The sequence below is a fragment of the Episyrphus balteatus genome, chromosome 3, assembly GCF_945859705.1.
Source record: "Episyrphus balteatus chromosome 3, idEpiBalt1.1, whole genome shotgun sequence".
Classification (NCBI taxonomy): domain Eukaryota; kingdom Metazoa; phylum Arthropoda; class Insecta; order Diptera; family Syrphidae; genus Episyrphus; species Episyrphus balteatus.
This window is the reverse complement of record NC_079136.1, coordinates 26,599,964-26,627,824: the sequence shown is the minus strand read 5'-3', so window position 1 is coordinate 26,627,824 and position 27,861 is coordinate 26,599,964. Positions and strand designations below refer to the sequence as shown.

At 33.2% G+C, this 27,861-nt stretch overlaps 2 protein-coding genes across 4 annotated transcripts; one reads left to right on the top strand and one right to left on the bottom strand.

Annotated features, from left to right (window-relative positions):
• Positions 1-381: 381 nt before the first annotated feature.
• LOC129914078 (uncharacterized) lies at positions 382-11,005 on the bottom strand. Its single transcript, XM_055993130.1, has 5 exons — positions 10,766-11,005; positions 10,438-10,590; positions 5,795-6,414; positions 5,384-5,710; positions 382-5,323 (listed from the first exon to the last, which is right to left on the bottom strand). Exons 1-5 carry the CDS (start codon positions 10,943-10,945, stop codon positions 829-831), a joined length of 5,775 nt encoding a protein of 1,924 aa, XP_055849105.1. The 5' UTR covers positions 10,946-11,005; the 3' UTR covers positions 382-828.
• A 3,327-nt stretch (positions 11,006-14,332) lies between these two features.
• Positions 14,333-27,058, top strand: LOC129913579 (pre-mRNA-processing factor 39). 3 transcript variants are annotated; one of them, XM_055992331.1, is made up of 8 exons: positions 14,333-14,437; positions 14,710-14,810; positions 16,242-17,406; positions 17,459-17,595; positions 20,896-21,021; positions 24,767-25,041; positions 25,105-26,241; positions 26,299-27,058. In XM_055992331.1, the coding sequence occupies exons 1-8, from the start codon at positions 14,395-14,397 to the stop codon at positions 26,570-26,572; spliced, it is 3,258 nt and encodes a 1,085-aa protein (XP_055848306.1). In that variant the 5' UTR covers positions 14,333-14,394; the 3' UTR covers positions 26,573-27,058. The 3 variants fall into 3 exon arrangements, with proteins under 3 accessions (XP_055848306.1, XP_055848304.1, XP_055848303.1); XM_055992329.1 differs by having other exon boundaries at positions 14,364-14,494; positions 16,242-17,400; XM_055992328.1 differs by having other exon boundaries at positions 14,364-14,494.
• Positions 27,059-27,861: the final 803 nt, after the last annotated feature.

The following is a 27,861-nucleotide window of genomic DNA, read 5'->3' as shown; positions in this document are numbered from 1 at the left end:
AAAATCAATGACTGTGATAGAGAGCTAAGGACTTAAGACGCTTCTCTGATATGCACTGTACAGTGTACATACCAACTTTGATCGGGAACTCTTCGGTGACCCCTGCGAGGCACCTCACCTTCCTTTTTACTTGCTTGGGTACAAATTTGCTTTTGTTTTTTATCTTAAAACTATCTAATCTATAAAAATGCGTTAAAAAAATAATTTTATGTATTATATTAATCATAGCAAAAGAAAAACAAAATAAATATTTTTCATATCTTTATTATCTTATGCTTTTCTAATATGTTTCGTATTAGATTCTTAAATGTTACTACAATCAAAAAAATTTTTCAATAAATGCTTATATATTAATAATATAATTATAATTTGAAAACTTTTTTGTTTTTTTCTGCTTTCTATTCTTGTTTTAAAACGAAAAACTCTTGCGAAATACAAAATTGAATACTTTTACATCTTAGAACACTAAATGCTTTTATTGCATTATTAAATGGATAAATGGTATTTATATTATTATTTTTATCGGTTTATATTAATTATTTAGGTTTTTCTCTTTTTTGTTTTATGAAATACACCAATGGTTATGCTATGCATAAACATTCAATACAAAAGAAAATAATCAAAAAAAATATAAATCAATCAAAACGAAAGCGATAAATTTCTAATAAAGAAAATATTAAATTAAAAAAGAAAAATATATAATATAGCAACTACTATGAGATTTTTATAAACTCGTATATGCACTACATAATAAAAACTAAACGATATATCTGCCTGGCACTAAACTTAATTTATATTATTTATATATTTATTTTATATATTTTAATTTTATGTGATATCAAAATTAGCACGATTTTCATTCATAACGTTATCATCGTCAACATTGTCATCATTTGATCGATCGGCAATAGCATCAGCCAAAACATTGCCCAATTCATCTTGCAGTTCTCTTTCAATATTCGCATTATTGTTATTTTCTGCAATTTCATTTAGATTCTCGAATTCATTGAAAACCGGCACAGGATGAATTGGAGCCACAGCGGCGACTCGTGCCCTCAATACACCCTCGTTATATTCAAAATTATTAACTGCAACTGTATCTTCATTAAGGAGATTCTGAACTTCTTCGCTAAGCACTGAAAGGTTAGTTAAAGAATTTGTTGAAAGTTCACTGGTAGATTGATTTACATTTGTCTGATGGACAAGTGAAGCAGTTGGTGCAGTGAGATTTTGATAGTCTGTAAATCTTGTTGGATCGCTGTTGCAATTGTACGTCGCATAACTTGATCCTGGCATATTGAATTGATGATGCATTTCCATTGGTGATGAAGGTGGAGGAATGTTATAAACAGATGCACTTGAGTGCTGTGGTGGTGTATTTGGGGGAAATTCTTGTCTGTCATGGTAAGAAGATGGATCGACACTTGAATTACTCATAGAATTGCCAAATTGCATAAGGATATTGGTGTTTTCAAAAGCATTTGGATTGTGATTTTGTGTTAAGATTGTATTGCTTTGCAGAGTATGTTCTAGTACACTCGGAGGCAGTTCCGATGAGGAGGACTTATTTCCTTCATTATATCTAATTTGATCATCATGCAGAGAATAGCTTAAGGCGGGTTTAACAGTTTCCCGCAAATGGGAATCACTTTGTACTGGTGTTGAGATGAGCGATGAATTCTGTTGTGCATTATCCACTCGGGGTGGTGGTAAGTCACAGAGGTTTTGTTCGCAGCTTTCGATTGTGCCTACAAATCTCGTCGTCTGAGGCACCACTTCGGCTGGAAAATTACTTGATAATCCAATTTCTGGAATATCAGTCAAAGTGGATATTGGATGACCATCATTTGTCATTTGTTTAAATTCAGCACGACTTCCGTCAGTTTGTCCGATTCTATCACCAAAAGCTTCCACACTGAGTCCATCAACATGCGTGGATACTTTATTAATTGTCTGAAGGGCAGTGTTATAGGACTGATCTATTGACATCGTGTCGATATCAGATTTGAGCTCTGGATCACTTCTTCCTTGAACTGTTTCGGGAACATTTTGTGTGTTTTGAATGCTAAAAGCATTTGTGTCCACAATATCTTCTGGAACTAGTAATCTACTAGTAGAATCTTCATTTGAAACCCCAGAATATAAAACCCCGTCTAATGTATTACTTTCCAAAACAGCTTTTCGAGAAGGCATAGGAGTTATAAAATTATCAGAAGGACATTGTCTTTCATTGGAAAACGATGGATTATGTTTTATTTGTTCAGCAGCTTCTTGAGGAGGTGTGGAGGTGGATATATGATCAGAAGAAAACAGACTTTCATTAGAAAAAGATGGATTTTGTTCCATTTGATCGACTTCTTGAGAAAGCGTAGAGGTGGATAAGTAATTGGAAAAGGTTGAATTATTTTCCACTTGTTCATTCGCTTTACTTCCTAAATCATCACAGATTTGGGCCAACTCAGCATCTTTTTCCTGATTATCTAAATGGTTCATCTGAGCTGCGTCCGTCGCTCTTTTACTGCAACTCATTTCATAGTCAAGTTTGTTTGGAGATTCTTCTAAGTGAACATTCTCACTATGAGTCTGTTGCAATGATTTTGCATCAATTATTTTCACAGACGCCTCGTCATTTTTTAGCTTTGGTTGATTTTCTTTAGCATTCAATGTGCCTTCATGCATTGGTTCACATTCATCATCAACTTCCATTTGAACCATTTGTTTTTCATTTCTGACTTGTTCGCTGGTGTCATTTGTCGTCAAACGAAGTTTTTCATCAGAATCTATATTTTCTGATTCAGTCTTTTTACCTGATTCGAGACAACTAAACTCACTGCGAACAGTGAGTATTTGTAATCCTAAAGGTTTTTGTGAAACTGTTGTTTCGTTCTCCTTAGCAACAGGTTTTTCTATATTCTTAGTTGGTGATTGTAATTCTTCTTGTTCATCATCTTCTGATGGTAATTCACGATATTCACGTTCAGATTCTGAATCACTTTTATTGGATTCATCGTCATCATCATCATCATCGTCACTGCTTGAATCTTCTGAATCGTTGTCATCACTACATGCATCTTCTTCGTCTTCATCGTCATCATCTTCAAAAACACCCGGATTCTGTAATCCATCATCAATGTACTCTTTTTCTTGTTTTATTGTTAGATTATTGAAATCGATACTGGCAATATAAGCATTCTCTTCAGCTTGTTTCTTTGATATATGTGTTTCTATTTGTTCATCGCCGTCATCTTCGACTTCATCTGCGTCTAATCCTTCTTCATCTCCTTCAACTTGTTCTTGCTCTGTTTCTTCCTCTTCTGCTTCATCCTGGTCTACTTCTTCATGCTCTTCCTCTTCCTGATCTACTTCCTGCTCCTCTTCTTCATGCTCTGCTTCTTCCTCAGGATTAACATTACTGTCTTCATAGTATCCAGGATCGACAATTTCTTCTTTTATCTTAATTTGACTGAAATCAAATTCATCTTTGTTCTTATCTAATTGAATCTTCTCTTGTACCGATGGAACCTCCGATTCCGTATGATAAGAAGCAACTTCATTGCCACTTGATACTGCCACAATTTTAGGTATTGGATTAGACTTAGCAACAGTTGAGCGTCGCTTCCTTTTCACTGGAGTTTTAACAGGTTTCTCGATAACTTCTGCTCCCGATTGAATACTAGTTATTTGTAACATTGGTATCGGTATTAGGTCTTCCAAACGAGGTTTAATATCTATTTCTTCTTCTTCTATGTCTTGTGTCATAGCATATTCCATGGACGAAGACGGATTAACACAAGGCAAGTTAAGAGATAATTCCATTGAAGGAATTGGTTCCGCCCAATTATCAGATTCATGAGTCGTAGTTAAGTTTCCTTGATCTTTAACGGCTTCTTCGTTTTCATCAGCTCTGTGGAATACAACACCCTCAGAAACACAGGAAATCTGCAAGGAACCACTTGAAGATGCAACAATACTTGGAGTATTTTGACTAGATGCCTCTTCTTCGGTTTCATCTAATTCGGGTTCGGTGATTTCTTTTTTAATTTTAACTATTTCCGGCAACGGCATAGCTGGTTCTGCTTCTTCGGTTACAGAAACCACTGTTTTATTACATGCAAGTGGTGGAGTTTCTTTTGTTATCGGTACGTTGTCTTGAAGAGGAAGATTTGCCTCAGTTGGGACATTATTTTTCACTTCATCAGCTACTGCAGGTGCACCAGGCGCCACAGAATCATCCAGAGCAACACTCTGTTCCTCCTTATCCTCTTTATCAGGCGACTTAACTCGATCTTCTTTTCGTTTTTTCTTCTTCTTCTTTTTCTCACTTTTTGGTGAATCCATTAGAATTGAATTAAGTGTGCCATGCTCTTTAGTAATCTTCAGCTTAAGAATTGGTTTCTGTGTTGCAAGAGTTGACTCCTCAGCTTCAGCTGTTGTCTTTTTCTGTGGTGATTCTTCTTCGGAGCTTTTATTAACTTCGATTTCATGTTTGATATTAACCTCAATATTATTATACAAATCTCTGTAGCCTTCATCTATAATTTCTTGTTTAATTGTTCCCGCTGGTTTGGGGGCGGTATTGGCTGCTTGTTCATCGCCACTGTCAGTGTCGTCGCCATTGTGATGGAAATCATCACCGCCACAATCCATCGGCGACCCAGGTGGCGAATCTGGCGGCAACGGCGGAGGCTCACTTGGTTCGATAACCTCAGATGACGAAGGTTGTTGTTCGCTATCTCCAACAGCAGCAGACCCATCTCCATCTACTCCTTGAGACGGTTCATGCTTAATGCTTACCAAAGTTGTCATAGTGCTTTTGAGAAGTTTGTCGAATCTCTTTAGATCTTTCTTTGTGATGCGTTTACCTTTGCGGCTAGTTTTGGAAGGTGATGATGAACCCGCTTCTTCATGAAGTGAAATATTACCTGGAATAACGACACACTGATTTGAATCCATCTGAGGTGGTGTAATCCGCGTAGTTGGTGTCGATTGTACTGTAACGATTGTTGTTACTGGCAGAGACGCCAGTGTAGTGAGCGGTGGCGGTACGGGCGATGTGGGTAATTCAGCCTCGTTTTTCACTTGAATATTTGATGTCATGTAGGGAGGAATACGATGGAACGCCGAGGGACATGTGGGAATGTGTTTGAAGTAGTCTTCTTTCCATTTGAGTGATTTTTCACATCCCGGACAGACTAATCCTTTTGAAACGCAAGAATGAATGTTAAAGAGATAAGTGGTTTCATAGTTGCCACTACAATCAGGACAATGCCAGTCAGGAATGTGCGAGTCAAGATATGCAATTTGGTTGCAATCTCGAATATGCCTAAAAATAAAAACAAATTAAATCAATAAAAATAAATCATCGATAAGATAATAGTCTTACTTGGTATAAGTGTATATGCTACAAGAAGTTTCAGAACATTTTCCACATTTAAATGGTGTTTTCGAGAGTTTGTGCCACAAATTGTGATTTTTGATTTCCATATTCTTTTTAAGAGTTTCATTGCATTGGACGCAATGATAACGCTGTATAGTTGGTATATGAGTTGCTTTGACATGCTTATCAAGATGTGCTTTGTTGACGAATCCTTCATTACAAATCGTACATTTTTCTTTAGTTTTAGATGGTTTTGTTTTTGTGGGAGCTGCTGCTGGTACAGGAGATGGTGTTGGAGTTGTAGTTGGGACGACAACTGGTTTCTCCTCTTTTCTAAATTAAATAAAAGTCATTAAGAAAATAACCAAAAGAAATTTTGTTTAAAAATAGCAACTTTTACTTTTAACTCTGACTCACATTTTTGTATCTATAATACTTTTTCTAAGTCTTTCTGCTTTAATAATAACTTGTGGAAGTTTTTTCAGTTTGATCAATTCTTTTCGTTTTCTTGTGAATTGTTGTTCTTGTTCTTCAGGCACCACTGGCGCTGTTGATGCTGCTTCTAATTTAAGTTTCTTTTTCATTAATTTTGTTAATTTTGCAGCTTTAACTTCTTTTTTATTCTCTTTAACTGGAACTATAGGTTCAGTTTTGAGACGTTTTTTCGATAATGGGATTTTAGAAGATGGTTCTACTTTCGGTTCTTTCTTGGTGTTAACTGCAGTTGGTTCTTTCTTTGTGTTGACTGCCGATGTTTTAGATGCAGGACCAGGTTTAGTACCTGGTTCTACTTTTGTTTCAGTTTCTGTGATGTTACTTAATTTCATGCGTTTCTTTTTGGAAACGTTGGTTGGAACGTTAGTAGTAGTTGATGGTTTAATATCTTCAGTTTCATCTATTTTGATATCTTTACAGATATCCATATCGGCATTTCGACGTTTTCGCCCAGCTCGCAAAGGTGTCACTTCGGGCATTGGTTCTTTTATGTCTATGTCGATTTTGCAATCGACCGATGTTGAGGGGACAACTGCTTGTGCCTGAGATTCGAAAGAAAGTAGATACATTTTAAAGAAGTGAAATTAAGTGTTTGGGATGCGTAATTTATTTTTTTGTGCACAAAATAAGAAAATCCTTTTGAAAAATTTTATGAATCGTATTTTTTTGCATTATGTTATCGTAACTAGAATATTAAATCTTTAGGAATTTCGAAGAAAATGTATATATGCTTATGTGTAATATACATTGTATATGCCATTTTAACTGAATCGTTTATTTTCAAAACATGATAAATCAATTTGATTTTTTTTTGTAAAACCCACAAAAGGGATGATTTTATTTCTTCTTATGAATTAAAATTTTGATTAAATAAATTAATGTAAGGATACTATTTGCATTTAATGTAAAGATCAAAGTTCTTTAATACAAAAAAATAATGTTGTTAGAAACTTTTTTTGAGCAAAAACTTTTATTTGAAAATGGGATAAAAATCGTTTAAAACTGTTCTTACTCCACATTTGAAAATATTTTGCATGGCTCAAAACTTATTTTATTCACACAATATTAAGTGCATTAATTTTTGCAGTCAAAAGAATTTCATACAATTTTGCTATATTTTTTTCTGTCTATTTCGTCTCTCGCTGATGCTTTCATTAAAAATAAAGTTCGGGTATTTGTTATTTAGAAGCAAAATAATTTCACTTCTAAAAGTACAACACAAATAATTCAAGTTGAGCATTTTTCGGGAAAGGAAGTACCTAGTAAATGTTTCAACTCTTTAGGTTTTTAGATATTTTATTCAATTACACTTGTGCTCTTGAAATATAATTTATTAAATAAAAAAGAAACTAAATTTTTTAACTTGTGTTCACCCATTTAAGTCACACATTTTTCTCAGTTCCTGTCTCCTGCAGCACTGTTGCTCTTTTTTTAACGGTTACTAAGCACCCTTAAAAACTGCTTGCAGTTTAATGTGATACGGTAACTGTGCATGTGCACAAATAATTAAGACATTTAATCGATTACAGGAAATTTCTTTATTCGTCGCACGTACTTGCTCTTGTAGTGCAAAGCATCTTTATCTCCTTCATTGTAATGTTGGGTTTGATTAAAACCTAGATTTTTTTTAAACGAAACCAATACTTAAGTATAGATCGTTTTTAATCAAAAGTCCTGTCTCTGAGTTTATTTTCTCCCTTCCAATAATATTGAGAACAAATAAACTAAAAACAAATAAACGAACTCAAAAATAACAACAAATCATGCTTGTTTAAATGAAGGAAATGCTGGAGAAAACAATAAACAAACGAAAATCTTAAATTGTTTATTTATGTTTTCTATGGTGATGACTTGAAAATAATTAAAAAATAATGAGAAGATGTTTACTGCTCAATTATACAAATAAAAAGATGTGAATAGAATTTTAAGTTATGCTATCATATAAACTGGACATTTCTTATGTATTTCAATATCTTCTGTAAAGTTATGCCAACTGCCTTCAAATGATAAATAATAAAATAATTGTATGATTTTTTGTATTTCCCGCGGATATGGAACAATGCAAGCCCGGGAGACTTGCCCAGCTCACAGATAGATCAATTAATTAAAAAAGCGATATCAAGAACTATTCTTTAATATTTTATCGTTATTTTAGAAAAAGTTCAGCTGCGTCATAAATGCTTCCTTGCAGTAAGCGAATGAGATTTTTTTATTTTTGCTCAATGAGACTTTTGATTTGAAACGGACTGTAGTTAATAAAATTAGGTTCGTAAAAATGTCGAATATATATTTGTGTTTGAGAGTGCGTTAGCAAATAAATGTAGTCAGTAAAAAAAGTTATATCATTTGGCAAATAGAACTTGAGATATCAGTATTTGTCGGTTTTTTTTGACAAGAGATTAAACATAACACCAGCACAGAGTCTGGTCAAAGTGCTAGCACTAAAAAAAAAGTTTTCTCTGAATTTGACCAGACTCAAAATTGTGAGAACCGTTTTTGAAATTTGTATTATAAATTAGGTTTATATAATGTTTTTGGTATCGCACGGTCTTGCCGTTCGTAAAAATGGAAGACGTTAAAGTACAAGCATTGACAAGCATCGGATATGGATGGGGTTGCCAACCGTACTCTAAAAAAGAGTATTGTGCTCTATTTCACGTATGTATGTGTACTCTATAATCTATAACTCTGATAGAGTACGTCAAATACTCTTTTTTTTTACTTGCGGCTGTGTGTACCACCACATAAACATCTCAACGTTAGCAAATTGGTGGATAACTTTCATACTTCTAAAGATAATTTAATGATTCTAAATTTGAACAATTGTAATTTAGAGGGTACAAATCGAAATATTTTTGGTCGTTGTTTTAGTACGACCTATTTTTTTTTTTTGTAGTTTCTTAGTCAGATTTAAAATTTTAGTTTTTTATTAATACTAAGGAATACAGCTATTTTGAAAAGCTTAAACATTGTTTGTTATTGAAAGAATGAATCGCATCTGATGCTATTTTTCTTGATCTTGCAATGTTGGAACTGGTGTAACTTTTCAAGTTATCATAATAATTCATATAAATAAAAAAAAAATAAAATCAAAAATTAATAACTTGATTTTTTACAAAAAAAAATCTTAAGGTTTTAGATATCAAATAAATATGGATTTTGAATTTGAACGTTTGGAGTTATACACTACACCTATGTTAAAAACAACAAAAAAATGTTATGTACCTACGGCAAGAAGAACAAAAAAATACAATTTCAAGGCTTAAAATAAAAATGGTACTCTTCTTTTTTCAAATGTACTCTTTTTTTCGTCTCTAAAATCAAATATACTCTATTCTTTCTTGAAAAAGTTAGCAACCCTCATATGGATGATACAAATATTGAAGACAACAGCATACAAAACATGGCCAAAGAATTTCGAATCTAAATAAATAATAAATGCCTAGTAACGGAGCATGTTCAAAGAACCGTACATGTGCAGAAAAAGCGACAGAATGGTAAGAACACAAAATATATGAAATCCTGTAATGTAGAACTACGATTTATTTTTGACCTATAGTCAGGTCAAAAGTCACAAAAATTCTAGAAAAGAAAGAAGCATGCCTTTATGACAATGGGCATACAAAAAAGCATGTGCAAACTGAAGATGTTTTCCAACAAATCTTTTAGGAATGTTCATCCTATTACTATTGACCCAAGTTTTGAATACAGATTTCTTCTTTAGCCGCAACGAATGTGGAAGGCTTTACAAGTCACTTTTTTCCTCCAATTTGAATACTCCGAATGTAATCCTCATTTTACCAACATTCCCGTTCAGCCCTATCGTGAGTTTCACGTGGAATGTTTTCCGCCCGGAATATTTTGGTTCGCCCAGAATTTTATAAGCTATCATGAGTATCACCCGAAGGGAATTTACATTTTCCGCCAAACTAGTATCTTCTTCGGCACCAAAATTTAAGTGAGATAAGAGCTGTAGAATACCTCGCAAATTACCTGAAAAAAAAAGTTGGAAATACAAGGAGATGTCCGAACAGCTTTTTGTCCGGAACTCACAATAGGGGAAAAGTGAAATTCAATTTTTCCGGGTGGAATCTTGTTCTTGTTTAATACATCAAGGATAGTCATACTCTTTTAGTGGGCGCAAAGTACAAAACCGAAAAAGCAACAACTTTCATGGAATAATAATAATCTTTTTCTTGTTAATTTGGGAAATCCCTTCTATGTTCTTCTTGTGTCAGAGGTAATCTCTGAATATTGAATAAAATAAAAAAAACAAAAGGATTCAATTTCGACCATTGTTCATTAAATAATAATATTATAACTCCCAGAATAAATCAAAATCTATTTTGGATTCTAGTTTTAGTTTCGAAAGAAATAGACGGCAGGAGGCAGTGGTAGGTACATACCTAACTACATCTTACGTCTACCAAAGAGAGTTTTATGTAGGTACACTTTACCCATGTTAACTTTCTTTGACTATTAAATAAGCATGTGTGTAGTGTGTACACTCCTTCACTTCATGAAAACCAATAATTGGTCTTTCTTTTTCTAGAATCTAAACTTACCTTTGGCTTTGACTTTGGTTCGCCTTTGATTCCAAGAAGTTTGCGAGTTTGTCCATCGGTGGCATAGCACATTTCGCGAAATTCGAAAAAATCATTGATCTTGTCAACGCACAGAGTACACATAAATTGTGGCATTTTGTCATCCTTGGTTATCTTTGAAAATTACCAAAAAAATATATTAACTTTTAATTTTAAAGTAGGTAAACAATATTGCAGTTTAGAGAGAACACGATAGAAAGTAAAAGTAAAAGAAATATAAACAAATACAAAGTTTTTTCGGTGAATAAGAGAGAAAAAAATAAAAAAATTATAAAACAAAAACACACACCATCAGACCAATGCAATCGAAAACTTTCTTCCATAATTCGGGTTCGCCATCTTCCAAATTGACGATATTTGCATCGTCGCGAACTTTTATTTTGTCGGGATTATCGATGCCACAAAGTCGACAAATTTTATAAAGATTTGCCCGAAGACTTTTATCAATTTTTATTGCAAAACGCTCCATCACGAAGAATGGAGGCTGCTGCTGGTGCTTTCTTTCGGATTTGGATTTGTATGGTGTAAAAAAAAATCGTTTTTGACAATTATATTTTTTTTTTTTTTGAGTTTACAGGGTGATACAAAATAAAAATTTTATTATACAAGGAACAGTTGAAAGTGATGCCAGTACTCAAATAATTTGCGATGTTTTTTTTTAAATTTTTGAATTAGGGATTGGTTGAATTTGAATTGAAATGTGCTACGGGGGCCTAAAATTTGAATTCATTAGCTCAGATACAAAATTCTCTCTAAATTTTAGTCGAACTACAAGTTATGATAATTTGTATGGGATCATTTTTAGCTCGGTTAAAATTTTTCGATAATTTGTATGGGAGCTAAAATTTATCTCGAGCTGCGTACTAGGCCTTAACTAATGACCTATATAACTACAACGGCCACTTTTTGAAAAAAGTCGAAAAGTGAAAATTTTCAAACTCATTTTGTGATAGTTTTTTCGAGCAAAACATTAAAAATAATGATGCAGAAAGCTTATTTTTTGGTTTGAAAAGCAATTTTTGTAGTTTTTACCAAAAAAAAATGGAGCTTGAAAGAAATATTTTTTTTTACTTTTGTAAATTTCCCACTTTTTCACTTTTTAGGTCATTGTAGTTAAGCCTTAGGCCATAACTACAATGACCTAAAAAGTGAAAAATTGGGAAATTTACAAAAGTAAAAAATTTTATTTCTTTTTAGCGCTATTTTTAGGAAAAAACTAACAAAATTGTTTTTTTTTTACCAAAAATAAGCTTTCTGCATCATTATTTTTAATTTTGTGGTAGGAAAAACTGTCACAAAATGAGTTTGAAAATGTTCACTTTTTGACTTTTTGCAAAAAGTGGAAGTTGTAGTTATACCTTATTTCTATTTATTTTTGGAAAAAACTACAAAAATTGTTTTTGAAACCAAAAAATAAGCTTTCTGCATCTATTTTAAATTTTGCAGTGGGAAAAACTATCATAAAATGAGTTTAAAATTTTTCACTTTCTTACTTTTTGCCAAAAGTGGCCGTTGTAGTTATACCTTAGTTAAGGCTTAACTACATATACACCACTTTTTGAAAAAAGTACAAAAGTGAAAAGATTTTTTTACTGAATAGCGCATTTGTTATGTGATAAAGAGTATACAAATTTTTTTTAGACCAAAAACTAAGCTTTCTGTGTCATTTGTTTTAATTTTTCAACCCGAAAAACTATACAAAAATGCATTTGAAAATTTTCACTTTTGTACTTTTTCACTTTTTAAGCCAATGTAGTTAAGGCTTTAAGGCTTGGCCACACCGGAGGGTATGCGGTATAGCGGTAACGATATTTGTACTAAAAAAATTCCACACCTGAACGTTGATGTGTCAGTTTGGAATTTTTTTATACAAGTACCCTCACCCATAAACAAAAAATACCAAGACTGGAAATTTTCGTACGTCTTTCCCCCCGAAACCCTTTTGTGTACAGTGCTGTCTGTGAATATATGTGAAAGCCACCACGTTGGTAAATGACGTTAACACGCACACATTTATAGATTCACGACATTCACCACACATTTGACACGAACACAACGATAGGTTCACGACATTCACCACACCTTGCAGCTTGTAGGCAAACGTCAGTTGACCGCCGAGTTTCCAGTCTTGGTATTTTTTGTTTATGCCCTCACCGCTACCCGAACCGCTACCCGAACCGCTACCGCATACCCTCCAGTGTGGCCAAGCCTTTATAACTTAATTTTTTTTAAAGCTAAAACAAAACAAATGTAATTTCTTTCAAGATTTCGTTAACGAAATTTTGTATGGAAAATGTAGTTTCGCTTCAGCTGCGTACTAGGTTTTAAGCCTCCCAAGTAACAATTTTACTTGCGTAAGGTCCATTTTCTTCGATTTGGCAAGCTATAGTTTGTATAAGCTTAGTTTAAGGCTTACTTACGCAAATCATCCATTTTGGAAAAAAAGGAGGTCTCCTTAAGGCTATCTGGAAGTGTTTAGAAGAAGCCTTGTAAATAGAAGTTAAAGAAGACCTTTATAAGACCTGTTTAAACCGTTCTAAAGAAGCCTTCTATTTTCAAGTGACAGAAGGCTTTCATAAGACCTGTTCCAAGAGGTTCTTGTAAGTATGCAATGTTTTCATCTCTCAAGTATGCAATGTTTTTCACCAATAAGTATGCAAAGCGTTTATCCTACAGATATGCAATGTTTGTAACACTTTAGAAAAAACATTGCATTTTATGTGAGGTTTCAATTAGCTCCCTTTTTGCCACTCATCTTTAATATTCGAATATGGTCTACTGGTAAGGTGCTGGCTTGGTATGTAAAGGTACGTGGGATCGATTCCTGGCGGGGCCATTTGTGAAATAAAAAAAAATGTGTTCTTTTTCAATTAAAATAAAATTCTTCCCATTTCAGAACGACAGGAAAAGCATTGACATGGCCAAAAAAGAAGAAAAAACTAAATAGAAAAAAATTAAAAGAAAAAAAAAATCAATAAAATCTTTTTTTTTTATTCATAAATTCAACATCTTATAACAACCTCCATAAGGCCTTATTATAACATCCAATGCAAATGATAGTTTCCTTAGCGAAGCTATAGTTTCCCTAAAATGTTTCATTGTTTTGTAAAAAGGCCTGCATAAGGTCGTTTTACGCTGTTCGTCACAAGCTATTAGCTTGTGGATTGCCTGTGGAGGAAGGTCTTGGGGAAATTCGGTAATGTGCGCCAAAATGATTTGCATAAGACATGTCCTTCTTCTTAAACAAGTCAAAAAATAGCTTGCATTGACCCTTATGAAAGCTAAATTGTTACTTGGGCTAGTACACAGCTGAATTCTCAAAAGTCAACAGCGAACATGTTAACGACAAAATACCATCGGGTATAATAGCAATAAAGTAAAAATAATAAGAATACAAATAAAAAAATTCCAGAAAAAACATCAGAAAATAAGTTTTAAAGCAAAAACAAAACAAATTTAATTTCGTTCAAGATTTCGTAATCGAATTTTTGTATGGAAAATTTCGTTTCGCTTCAGCTGCGTACTAGGCTTTAAACTGGAAAAAATTTACATGTTAAATGCAACATCAACTTTATTCTTCTAGCCCTTCGGGCTTTAGTTGTTGTTGCATTTAACACGTAAATTGCTTAACCTCAGCTGCGTTTTTTTGTCCAGGAAGTAATAAAAAACACAGCTATTACCTTCAAACTGCGGTCCAAATTTTCTTACCTGAACAGGGTCTTATAACTTTTCACAAATCCAACTTTACTTGTTACTGCAAACATACCATAACATCGAATTTCATGTGTTCAATGCCTTTTTAATACCATCCCTGTTTTTCTTCCTCTTCAAAAAAAAAATTCCATTTTTCCCTGAACACACACTTCACAACTAATCTACTACATTTCTTATTTTTAATAAAAAACTTTATCGAAAAATATGGCGTCAGTGAATGAAGAAGAAAACGTTACGCATGAAAGTGGTAAGTTTATTCGTAAAAAACTAATTGTTAAAATCGAAAAACACAGTATTAATTCAGGTTAGTATCTACTTTCCATATTTATAATAAATTTGGGTTTGAAACAATACGATTTGTGCTAAAAAAACAAACACGTTTTGTTTCATCCCCGCGCCATTTATCGGCTTTGCTTTTTTTTTCTTTCGTTTTTGGTTTTTCGTTTTTTTATAAAAATGCAAATTTTTCATATTTATAACAATTTATTTAAAATAAATCAAATAAATATTCACAAATAGGTAGACGCACGAGGTCTGGAAGGAAGGTTATCCCTCCCAGTCCTGTTACACCAGTAACAAAACCCAGAAGACGAACCACAAGGAAGAACACGCAAGAACAAGTGAGTAGTACAATTTTTTTTTTCTTCATTTACATTTCTCGTCAAATCATTAATGTAACCCTTTGGGTTATGGTTTGTTATTTTTCAACATAACCTAAGAAAAAAGTGATGGACATGTATTTTGTCCAGGACCCTATTTCATAAACATTAAAAGGTGACAATTCTACAAATTTGTCGCACTTGTCTGACAAGTTTTAGTTTCATATTAGGTCTGTTTGATTACTGCCTAAAACAGAAATATTTCAATTTTTGTCAAAAATAATTTACAAAGCTAGACAGTTCCAGAGCACCCAAACAGGAATTGGGTTAAAAATGTTGTTAAAAGTAAAAATATTTCTGTTTTAGGCAGTACCCAAACAGACCTAATATGTTGACAGGTGACATATTTGTCAGTTAATACAACGACAAATTTGTCTTGACAATTTTGTCACTGTCAGATTAGGTCTGTTTGGGTACTGCCTAAAACAGAAATATTTCTATTTTTGTCAAAAATAATGTACAAAACTACACCATTCCAGAATACCCAAACAGGAATTAGGCTGAAAATGTTGAAAAAAGTAGAAATATTTCTGTTTTAGGCAGTACCCAAACAGACCTACTATTGTCGAATTCTTTAAAAAAAAAAATTCGAATTAAAATCGATTTTTCGTTTTGTCAAAAATGCTCGAAACATTGTTTACGACACGTAAAACGCATTGAGATCGATTTTAATTCGTTTTTTTTTTTTTTTTTTTTGTTGAAAGGAATTCGACATATGACTGAAATTTGTCGTTTTTGTGTTTTTACAAAATTGTCGTGACAACTTTATCAATGTCACACTTTGACAATTTTGTCTTTAATGGCGTTTTCGATTGGCAGTCCGGAAGCGTCCGAAATCATTCTGAAAAAATTTTATTCACACAAAACTGTCAGTTTTGTACGAATAAAACGCTTTCAGAATGATTCCGGACGCTTCCGGACTGCCAATCGAAAACGCCATAAGTAAGAACGCAACAGATCGGATAACAAGACAAATTTGTCGGAAAATCTGTGACAATTCTCGGAAAATTCTTTACAATTCATTGTCATGACAATTTTTTTATGATCCGAAAACTTGACAGTTGTCATACATTTTCCGACAATTCAACATAATTGTCAAATTATTTATCAGACTGAAATTAAACAATTGTCAAGTTGTCACTTTACAAATTGTCACCTGTCGCACTTGTCCATGTTTATGAAATAGGGCCCAGAAGCTTTAATTGATTGATTGATAATGATGAAAAAGATTGCAATATGTCGGCAGGTGTGGCGCAGTTCCACCTGTCATGATTTCCATTAGGGAATATGATTACTTGCAAGGGCCAACTGATTTATCACTTTAAGTTTAACCCCCGTCGAACTAAATTCTATCAAGAATCACCTTAATTAAGTATTGTTATTTTCTACCAGGTCGTTGAACCAGTTCCCGAGATTATAGAAGAAGAAGAAGCAAGTTCTTATTCGGAACAATCAGATATAATCAAAGAAATGCTTGCCGAAGCTGCCCAAGGGGTAATTGGAGATGAATCGTCTCGATCACAACCCATGAAGTCGATAGGAGAAGAAGAAGACGGTAGTGAAGTAATTCACATGATTGAAGAAGATGGAGAAGATGTAACTGAAATTGTTGAAGAGGAAATAGTCCAAGAAGAAATGTTACATAGCGATTTGATTGAAGAAATTCCTGAAGATGAACTAATCCAGGAAGATCTCCAAACAGACTTTATCGAAGAAGAAGTTGCTACCGAGGAGGTGGACCAAGGAAGTCCACTTCAACAGAATGATGATCAAGTTGGTCAGGAAATCATGACAGACATTGTCGATGAAGAGCTTCTGACGGAAACAGTTTCAGAAAATGAAATGGACATGGACCAATACACGGCTCAAGATGGTGAAGATGTCAATGACACAGCTGCCGCTGATGCTGGTGGCAATAATGTAAATAATGTAGACGATGAGAAGAGTTCATCATTTCCATTTGGCAATGCTGCCCAAAATGAAAACTCTGAAAATGGACCAAATGAAGTTGCGGCTGGTGAATCTGAGGAAACCAACACAAATGAATGTGTTGAAAGTTCTCTATTGGCCAGTTTAGCTGGTGATAATGCTAATAGTCTGCCATCGGTTGGCGAGGAAGAAGGAGAAAATAAGAGTTTTGTTGAGAAGATTGTTGTACCCACGCCAGCTCAGATTGATGATGAGGATAGTATATCGGAGCCAGCCATAGCTGAGGATAATACACAAAATAATAGCAGTGATGCAACTTTAATAAATACCGAAATGGTATCGGAAGATGAGCTTCCAATGCCAACAAAGCCGGAGGTTAATGATGCCGAAGAGGTGTCTGATGAGGAGCTGCCAGCTCCACAGAGAGCTGAACTGCCTGCTGATACAGAGGTGGTGTCGGAAGATGAATTGCCAGCTAATGGAAGTATTATAAAGAAGGCAGATTCGCCGCCGGCCAATAAGAGGAAGGCAAATGAAGATAAATCAGGAGAGGAATATAATCCTGGAAGTCCAACTGGAGAGAGTAATGATGGGCCAGTTGAGAAGAAAGTGAAAGTTGATGGTGAGGGTATGTTTAAGATAATCTATGTTAATTACTTTAATGAAAAAAATAATTTTAGGTGAAGAACCAAAGGAAAAGAAGAAAGAAAAAGAAAAAAAGAAACTTCCAGATCTTGAAAAGTATTGGAAAGTTGTTAAAGATGATGCAGCTGATTTTACTGGATGGACATATTTATTGCAGTATGTCGATCAAGAGGTTTGTATTGTTTTTAGTTTGCACATACGTATAACACTTGTTAACAAAATTAAACTTTTTTTTTTGTTACCGGAACAAAAAAATACTTTTCTGAAGGTTTTTTGTGTGCTGAACTCGAATCCGTAGTCAGATTCAGCGTATCAGCTCCCGTTTTTGAAATATTACCGTTAGAAAATGCAGTACTTCGGGCCTTATTCTTTTATATAAGGTAAATCGTTTGTGCATATTTAGTAACGGTTTTTATAAGAACTATTTTCATCCTTTTTAAATCTGTTTAAATCTTTTCGATTTCTTTTTTACTTCCCGAGATATCCTCAGTTGTTTGCATATTTCATAAATTTTATAACGTCATTATCTCTTTTATGATATATGAAGCCAAATACACTTTCTTCATTTTAAGATATCTCGGACAATAACAAAGATATTGAAAAGATTAAAAAAGTTCTTGAAAGAAGGAAAATAGTTTTTATAGAAACCGTTACTAAATATCTTCTAACAATTTTCCTCATATTAAAGAATAAGGTCCGAAGTAGTCAAAAAAACGTTTTTTTGCATTTTCTAACGGTAATATTTCAAAAACGGGAGCTGATCAATTTTTTCAGACTTTGGATTCGAATTCAGCACACCGAAAACCTTCACAAAAGTATATTTTTATTTCGGCAACCAGTGTAATTAACAAAAACATTGATTTCGCTGAACTGTTTCAATTTTTAGCAAGAACTAATGTCCACAATTTGACATCAAATATGTAAGAACATAAATGAAATGTCTATTGTAATGGTCAAAGATTCCTACGGTAGGGTTGGCTAACGGCCTCACTTCAGCAACATCAGCAGTGATCTTGAGATGTTAATAATTCATCAGTTTTTACTAATCCGATATTTGTTTGTCCTGATTTATGTATTTGTTTGCAAGGGAGGTTGAATTGCGGGACCAAACCCCGTCCGATGAGCTAACGCTGTGCATCGTAAGTAGGCCACGTCCCTGGAACTTAACATGATTTCCTAACACTTCTTTTTCAATTTGCGACGTCATACTTTTTCCTACACCTTCACCTTACTTACCGACACCTCGTCAGTCAGGTCCTCTGCAACAAAATTAGGCCCAAATCCATAGATGCCATTCACTTTTTCTTATATAAATTATGAAATAAAATAACTAATCTCGAAAAGTTACCCTTTCAATACGCAAAATTTTTAGAATGCTTCCCCATTTAGTCATTTTAGTTTGGATCAACATAAATACGCACATAAACGATTTGTTTTGGATTGTTGCATGAATTATGATTATGAAATAAACATTTGTTTATTTCACTGATCGATCAGTGGATAATTGTTTTTAGTAATTTTACAATCTCAACAGATTTATTGATTGGTTTCGGTTCCCATTATTCAAAAAAAAAAAATTAAATCTGCTTGTCTAAGATTTTTATTTTGTCTGTGATGTCGATGTTATTTTTAATTATTGAATTGGCGGTGTCATCGACCGCATTCATAATGCGGAAAATTAAATAAAGATGACGTTTCATTTGCTTACTTGAGGAGATAAAAAGTGAAACTAACAGAATAATTAGGTTTGTTTATTTTATATGAAACTTGGCAAAACATTTTTTTGTTTATTTGACAAACATAATGCTTCTTCACAAACTAAAAAGCTCCATTTTGTTATTTTTTGTGATCAAAGCTAAACTTTGAATGGACATTTTATTTGCTGAATTGGAGGTTTAAAGACGCGACGGGTTAATTCTGAACTCCTTTAAGAATTACGATCTATCCATAATTGATCTCTCTTTGAAAATGAGAAAGGCATACAATACAAAAAGTGCTGAAATATAATATGTCAATCAATCTTTGATTTCTGATTCAAAGCAGGAATCAGCATATCGGCCTTATCCTCAAAACCCATTTTTTTTTTTGTTGGAATGTACAAATGATGGAAAAATAATTTCCATTTGATTTTCAGAAAGGAGATCAGTTAGCAGATGTTTTCTTTTTATTGATGCGTATGTTCCCACTTTATGAATCTTCTTTTTTTAAATTCTTTTGCAATGGTACCGAATTAAAATAGTGTTTGAGATTTTTATAAGGTAGCCTAGATTATCTCTTGAGTTCGTATCGAAGATTACACTTTTCGTTGTTAATTTTTTAGGATCTTTTATTCTTTAGTTAAAATGTTTTTAGTAAATCTATTAACGAACAGAACATATAATTTTCACGAACTACTACAGTCCCTTTTCGAAAACGTCAAATTAAAGTCGATTCGGTCATCATTGGGCAAGTTCAAAAACGTTCGGGACTTCTCTGATTGGTTAGCTGTAAAAAAAATTCATCCAATTTATGCAATTTTATTGGAAAGTTAGGGACAATTCCATGGTAACCCACGTTACATTCAGAAAAAAAAAAATTCCAATACATAAATACATAGATATTTTTTGTCAATTTTAATATAAATTGAAACGAAAAACATGTCCATGAGTGTAGCATTCCTTTCTTACTTTTATAATAAAGTAAAACATTTTTTGTACTTTGCTGAGAAAAAAAAGCGATCACGAGTCTTAAGAGTCCAACAGTATAAAGTTTTTCTGTAAAATTTAGAATCTTAATTTATTTTTAAAGAAGATTCCAAACATAAAAAATTACAAGCTTTTTAAATTAGTGACAAAACCAAACATTTTTTCAATATTTCGAGGAAATATTTGAAAATATTTAGGTAACTCATGTTACCTGCGCTTTGTGGTTTTCACTAAGGTAATTTTAAAATCGAATATTGTGTAACGTATCTTGCTTAAATGTTAACTTATTTTGCCAATCTGTAGTTGGCAAGCTTATGCTTTAAAAGTGCTTTTATATTATTTATACTCCATGAATTTAATTTCTAGCCTTAAGGGTATATAATTAAGAATCTTTTCTTGAAACTTGCATAAGAGTTGCACTTTGTAAATAGTGATTTGCTACTGGAAAAAGTAAAAAAGCCTGTACAATTTGTTCACATTTCGTGTCCACTGCACTTTTTCAAAGAATTACAGAAAATGACGTTGACAAAATATTTAGACCCTTATGTTTCCTAATAAACGTGCCTATTACAACGTAGTTTTTTGACGCAGATGTTGCTATCTTCAGCTATGCCATATTCATTCTTCCAGAAATTTTGTATGCTTATAATTGAAATAAATACAATTAACTTTTCTACTTATAAACCTGGAAATTGTAACAGCAGTTTAGCTTCTGCCAAACGAATTTTATTGACAAAATACTGTAAAACAAAATAACTGAATTTAAATCTTAAATGTTATATTTTTAGACTGATGTTGAAGCTGCCCGAGAAGCTTACGATGCGTTTCTATCCCATTATCCTTACTGCTATGGCTACTGGCGAAAGTATGCCGATTATGAGAAACGCAAGGGAATCAAAGCCAATTGTAACGAGGTGAGTAAAAATGAACTTTCAAATGAGATTCTCGAATTCTGTCCAACCCGCGTTTTCTATTCTATGTTCTAATATTATTTGTACGAGATAAACAGAAAAAAATAGAAACTACTTCAGATTCAATGAGAAAACCTCAAGCAGAATATTATTTATATTTTATCTCATAGGCTAATTCGATTAGCTTTCAAAAATATTTCTTTTTTATAACAAAGAAACTTAAAAAAAAAGAATTCCTAATCCTTTTACGCTAACGCATTGCAATCACATACTACAATAATCTATAATTTCCAACAGCCTAAACAGCCTACGTACATGGGCACTTGTTGCTGCTGTTGTATTTGTGCAGTCGAGCTTCCTCTGTTCCTCCTCGACGACCACACAGTTGTTGTTGTCCTTAAACATTTCCTGAATAATGTTATTTTGAAATATGTGAAATTTATTATTTTGTTGTATAGCAAGCAGCACATCATCAATGATGGCATTGAAACTGATTTACTTTACGATAATGGATGATACAAAATTTTTCCAAATATACATGAAATGTGTTGAATACTAAAATATAAAACTTATCAGGATCAAAAACGCCATTGATGATGGGCTACGAAATGAAATATAATTAAAACGTATTGTTATTTACCAAAAGAAATTCTATGCTACATGAAATTAGTTCAATAAAGAAATACTACTTTCCATTTTTGTCTCATAATATAATCGTTTCTTCAAACTAAACACTAAAGTTCAGTTTCGTTAAAAGTTATCAGTTTTTTTTTGTAATAACAATCATTCATTTTTATTTTTTTTTTTATAAATGGTCTAGTTTTTTTGGGTGAAAGTGATGTTCTAGTTTGAAATTTTTGTAAATATTATTTATAATGTATTTGCTTTGTATCTGTTCTTGTCGTGGTACATATTTTGATTCCTATATAGTGTGAGTTTAGAAAAAAATATATATATTTAATATAAATCATTTGCCCAGGCGTAAGTACGAAATGGTATTAAAAATGAAATATTTGAAATTATAATTATAATTAATTTTCACCTAATATCAAATACTATTTGTTAAACATAAATGGTTTCTTACAACAGGTTTTAGAAGGCCAAAAATTCCGTCGCGTGTGTTGCAAGATATTTCGAAGAACAATGCAAGTTGAATTCAATTAATTGACTGTTATAAAAACAACAAGACGAAGTGAAATTCATAATTTTTTTCATAATTTAAATAATAACCATTCTTCTTCAGTTGAAGATTAAAAGTTTTAGCACTATCTACTGATTGTGAGTTAACTTAAAAAAAACACGACAAAAATCTTTTGTTCCGTCTTTTCAAAAGCTAACAATTTAAAAAGGGCCATTGGTTTATTGTTTTTTTTTTTTTCAATTGAGATTGATGTACTTTTATAACATCTCCAATTTGTGAAACATAGAATTTATTTGAGCACTTATTAAATTTTATTTTATTTATAAAATTTAACTGTGACTGCTTTGATAATTCTGTTGCCCAGCTTAATGTCATGGTTAACATTCTAATACAAGTTCTAGAGAAGTTCCGTAGATTGTTTAAACCAATTCGAGCAAATTTTTTTCAAATACATAAATTGAAAATAAGCTAACTAACCACCAATAAAGAATTCCGATGATGAAGTTGATCTCCTTGAAATAGTTATAAACTCCTATCTTTGAATTTGTTGTTGAGTCCGAGTTATAAACGAGAAGGTTTTCCGATGTGTATCTCCTTCTCTATGGATTTACACTGGGCCGAACATCATTCGAAGAAGGGTTACTTACCCAACACGTTCTATCCGATTTCGGCACTGCAGATGCCTCTGCCCAATAAAGCATCACCGGGATGTTTGAACGAGGAATTTTTGTCTTAAGCGACTCCTTATTCCAGTCTTTTCGTTGATATCTGTATTAATGTCGCCGATTGTGACATGTATTTGAATTTAGTTATGCATCAACCTATTTTATATTCGTTTTATTTTGTAAACATGTTAAATGATCTGTAAGCTATAAGCCGTCATATTGGCAATTTATGAATAAGATTACAATTTAACAGACTGCATTGGTGATGATATATTAAGGGCGTTAAGCACCTGACTTTCTAACAAAGTCTCGTCCCAAATTATTGCTATTTTTACTCCATAGAAACATTCCGAGGAACTGTAAAGCGGACGAACTCGTCAAAAATGGAATTACGAGCAGAGCATGCAAACTTATGCTCAATCAGAACGCTTCAAAAGCCCTGTTCCATTGGAGGTGAGGTGGTAGTAAACTCGTGAGTAGAAATTTAGTACAACAACTAAACATTCCTATCTCCTCGAGTAGAAGATCATTTGTTAATTCTAGTACTAGATCTACTCATGAGTAAACTACCACCTCCAATGGAACGGGGCTAAAGAAAACTAATCTTAGATGGACTCAGAGTAATAGCAGCCTGGCAACCAAACAAATATGGCCATGTATAGACTTGAAACGTTTGTATTCGTTGAATTTCAAACAACTCCGACGACGCTGTTTAATAGAAAGATATGCCAAGCGATTGGACGTATTCTCTTATGACTTCTGCAGGAGTTGCATTGAGAGTTAAAGAGGAAACTGTTCAACATCTTCTGTGCATCTGCCCTGCTCTCTAATAAAAGAAAACTGCAACTAGGAAAAGTCTTCAGTGAAGATACAAGTGATCTAGTGGAAACAGACACTACTTAAAGTCTATTCCTATTTATAACAATTTCCGAGTGGTTTGGCTAGTGGGTTCCTAACTCGCTATAACAATGGATCCATGAAGTCTAAGTGATTCGAGTCTTCACCCGACAGCCACTTTAACCCTAACTTTTTGCTTAAAATAAACAATAAAAAATTATACATAGAAGAGTATCTAGTGCCAAGGCATTACTTCTTGAATATCTTAATAAATGTATCGAGTTCTTCAGACAGGAATTACTTTCCTTAATTTAATGAAATCCAATTTTATAATTTTAACACCGTCCTCATCTTCAATGTTATTTCTTAACTATTTCACTTACGATGCTCTTGAAAACATCTTTATAGGGAATTTTTAAGAATTCAAATTTAAACAGCTTTCTACCACTTTTTGAAAGTTACAGTTACTTCTATGTATTTGTTTACAGTTTTGTTCTCCTTATTCTATTGCTTGATTTAGACTATCCAACGTTTTTCGTTTAAACGAAAAATAAAATCAAGAAATGGGACTCTGAAAAGAAGTACCAACTTTAAATCATATGCAAATTTTACAATTAGGCTGTTCTTTTTTTCCTTAACAATATAAGATAAAAGAGAAAACACGAAAAGCATTCCCCCGAAATCAACCTCTACAATGCCGGTTATGAAAAAAGTTTCTTAAAAAACCGCAAACCCCGCAAATTGATTGAATTCAACATTTGTATTGTTTTATCATGCATCACAATAGGTTGAGGAGCAACAACTTTATTTGTAGCTTTTGTCCTTGTGTTCATTAAACAAAAACAAACAAAAATCAGAAAACAAAAAATTACAATTTCTTATCAATCATCTTCGTAAAACTCTTCTCCTCAAAAATTTTATCACATTCTCCCACCACCTAAAAATAAATAAAAGCAACTCCACAAAAGCTAAGTATGCTTTGAATTTCATTTGGTAAAACTAAATTTGGCACAATTTTCCTATTTCTTTTCTTTCTTTATTTTTATTTTGCCCGTATCTTTCTCCACATGACAAAAAAACCAAACAAATTCTGATCGCAAAATAGGTGTTCGAACGTGGCCTTAAAGCGATACCATTGTCTGTCGATCTATGGATTCATTATTTGACCCATGTCAAAGCTAATCAAGGTGACAACACCGAATTCATTCGATCACAATTTGAACGAGCAATAGCCGCCTGTGGATTGGAATTTAGATCGGACAAACTTTGGGATGCTTACATTAAATGGGAAACCGAAGGAAAACGCTTCCAGAATGTTACAAAAATATATGACCGACTCTTGGCCATTCCCACACAAGGTTACAATGGACATTTTGGAAAGTATGATCAATCATCTCAAAAAAACGTGAAAGCATTTTTGTTAATAACATTTTTCTTCTTTAGTTTCCAAGATCTCATTAACAATCATCCGGCTACTGCTACAATAAGTGTAGAAGAATTCAAGAAACTTCGGGCTGAAGTACGCGAAGCTCTGAAGGCCTCAAAAGAAAATAGCAAACAACAACATATTGACAATGAAATACCCGGCGAAGGCCCACAAGATAATGAACCCGAAGAATTGGCCGATGAACCGGACGATCATGTGCGTACGGCTGAAGAAATGGCCGCTATCAAAGACAAAATCATAACGATTCGAAGAAAACTCCACAAGGCCACAGTTTCAGCTGTGACAGCTCGTTGGACATTCGAAGAAGGCATCAAACGACCCTATTTCCATGTTAAACCCCTCGAGAGATGCCAGTTGAAGAACTGGAAAGACTATCTCGATTTCGAGATTGAAAAAGGTGACCGTAAGAGGATATTGATTCTATTTGAACGTTGCCTAATCGCCTGCGCACTATATGATGAGTTTTGGCTCAAACTCATTCGCTATTTGGAGGGACAATCTGATCCAGAATTGATTCCGGTTACGAGAGATGCCTATCACCGTGCCTGTACAATTCATCATACGGACAAGCCAAGTTTGCATCTAATGTGGGCGGCTTTCGAAGAGTGCCAGAATGATTTTGAAAAAGCAGCACAAATCCTCATAGATTTAGAGAAAATATGTCCGAATCTTTTGCAAATAGCATATCGGCGAATAAATGTCGAAAGACGACGTGGAGACTTTGAAAAATGCAAAGAACTCTACGAACATTACATTGAAACGGCAAAAAATAAGAATATTGCGGGTAGCTTGGCAATCAAATATGCTAGATTCTGCAACAAGATATGTGAGGATTTGGATGGCGCTATTAAAGTGTTACAAAAAGCATTAGAAAAAGATCCAGCCAATACGAGGGTGGCTCTTCAGATGATTGATATTGCATTGCAAAGACCGAAAGTTGATGAGAATGAGGTCGTTGCGATTATGGATAAGTTTATGGCTCGGGAGAATGTAGAGCTGGAACAAAGAGTGCTTTTTGCTCAGCGAAAAGTGGAGTTTTTGGAGGACTTTGGCAGTAAGGCAAGTGGTCTTCTAGATGCACAAAGAGCCTTGCAAGTAGCACTTAACAAAGTTAACGAAGCTAAGAAAAAGAGGTATGTGTTGAAAACGGTTCAATTTTAATTCATAAATTAACATATAATTTATTTTAGTGAAAATAGTCCAAATAAGAAATCATCATCTAGTAGTAGTAAAGACACTGGTGCCGCTTCGAACCAAGCTCAAGCAACCACCGCTTACAGTAACAGCACTAATAGCTCAGCGGGATATAATTATGGATCAGGTACAAACTCTAGCTACTATGGCCAAAGTGGCCAAGCTTCTTATCCACAACAGCAGCAGTACGATGGCTATTACAATCACTGGCAGTATGGCTCTGGTTACAGTGGATATGGTCAATGGAGTGGTTATGGTAACTACTATTAGGATCGGAAGATAGTATATAAATCTGTTTTAAAATATTATTCTCCTCTTTTGTTTAACTTTTATCTATACACGCTATCGTTTATATATTTTTATGTTTCTGTTGACACTTTTTTGATTTACTTAAAATTTAAAAAAAAAATACAATTGAGTTTAAAATTACACGAGATTGACGACAGGTTTTTTTTATATTTTATTTTGGGAAATGAATCTATATAAATGTAATGATAATCGATTTGATTTTGTATAAAAAAAAAAGAAAATATACTATCACTATAGTTTATACACAAAATAATTTAAAAATAGATTTTAACGAAATTATAATGAAATTGTCTTAAGCAAAAATAATAATAATAAATTAAACTCTCTCAAGGTCAGCCTTAAGAATTTTCGCGTGAAATTGAATACACAAGAGCAAGGATAATTATTTGTATTTACAATTTAATTATTAGTTTTATTAAATAAATAAAAAAAAAAAAAATGAACAATATGAAGAAGTGATTTTTGTTATTATTTTCATTGGATTATGGAAAAAGAGTCAAATAAGATAAGTTGGATGGCAGCTATTGTACTGAGTTTTATTTGGGATATTCATAAATGTTCAGTTATTGGCTTTTAGGTGATTAGGGTGCACTAGTTAATTACACTTGAATGAATTTAACTCAAAGGATTATGCCAGAATCATATGAATGCGGTGCGATATTGAAAACTAAGGATATAATTTATTCACCAATAAAGATATAACATTTCAGAATTCAGGCCCTTATTGCGAGTGTCGTTTGTCTATCGCTAAACGACTTTTGTCGATAGTCGATCATCGAAAATGACTTTTGGTATTGTAAATCTCTTTCGATAGACGGCTTTTGTTGAAAATCGATAATCGAAAATGAATTGGTGTTGTGAAATTCTATTGTGATCGAAATTTTTGTTGTATCGTTCGATCTTTTTCGTTTACAATTTTGCTATCGACTGCAATCAAGTTCATAGTTCACAATAGCAAATATCTTCGTCGAAAGAGATACACAATACCAAAACAGATATTTATCGATTCGATCGACTTTTATCGCATCGAAAGTTGAACGACACTCGCAATAAGGGCCTGTGATAAATAATTACCATTTAGCTTGGTTTTGTTTGTTGAAACAAGTTAATATCCTTATTTTCGTTCATAAACTTTTAAAATTATTGTTGTTTCACTAGAGCTCAGTCCAAACAGTAGCAGTTAAAACAAAAACTTCAAAAGGACAATAACATAAATTAAGATTCTTTATTTATTTATAATAACATTTAGT

Bases quoted from the DNA above. Each gene is read 5' to 3' on its own strand.
- LOC129914078 (XM_055993130.1), bottom strand. From the start codon at position 10,945: ATGGAGCGTTTTGCAATAAAAATTGATAAAAGTCTTCGGGCAAATCTT. The intron at 6,415-10,437 runs GTAAGTTTAGAT...TTCGAATCTCAG, and splicing joins AACCAAAGTCAAAGCCAAAG to GCACAAGCAGTTGTCCCCTC. The intron at 5,711-5,794 runs GTGAGTCAGAGT...TATTTAATTTAG, and splicing joins AGTATTATAGATACAAAAAT to AAAAGAGGAGAAACCAGTTG.
- LOC129913579 (XM_055992328.1), top strand. From the start codon at position 14,395: ATGGCGTCAGTGAATGAAGAAGAAAACGTTACGCATGAAAGTGGTAAG. The intron at 21,022-24,766 runs GTGAGTAAAAAT...ATCGCAAAATAG, and splicing joins TCAAAGCCAATTGTAACGAG to GTGTTCGAACGTGGCCTTAA. The intron at 25,042-25,104 runs GTATGATCAATC...TTTCTTCTTTAG, and splicing joins TACAATGGACATTTTGGAAA to TTTCCAAGATCTCATTAACA.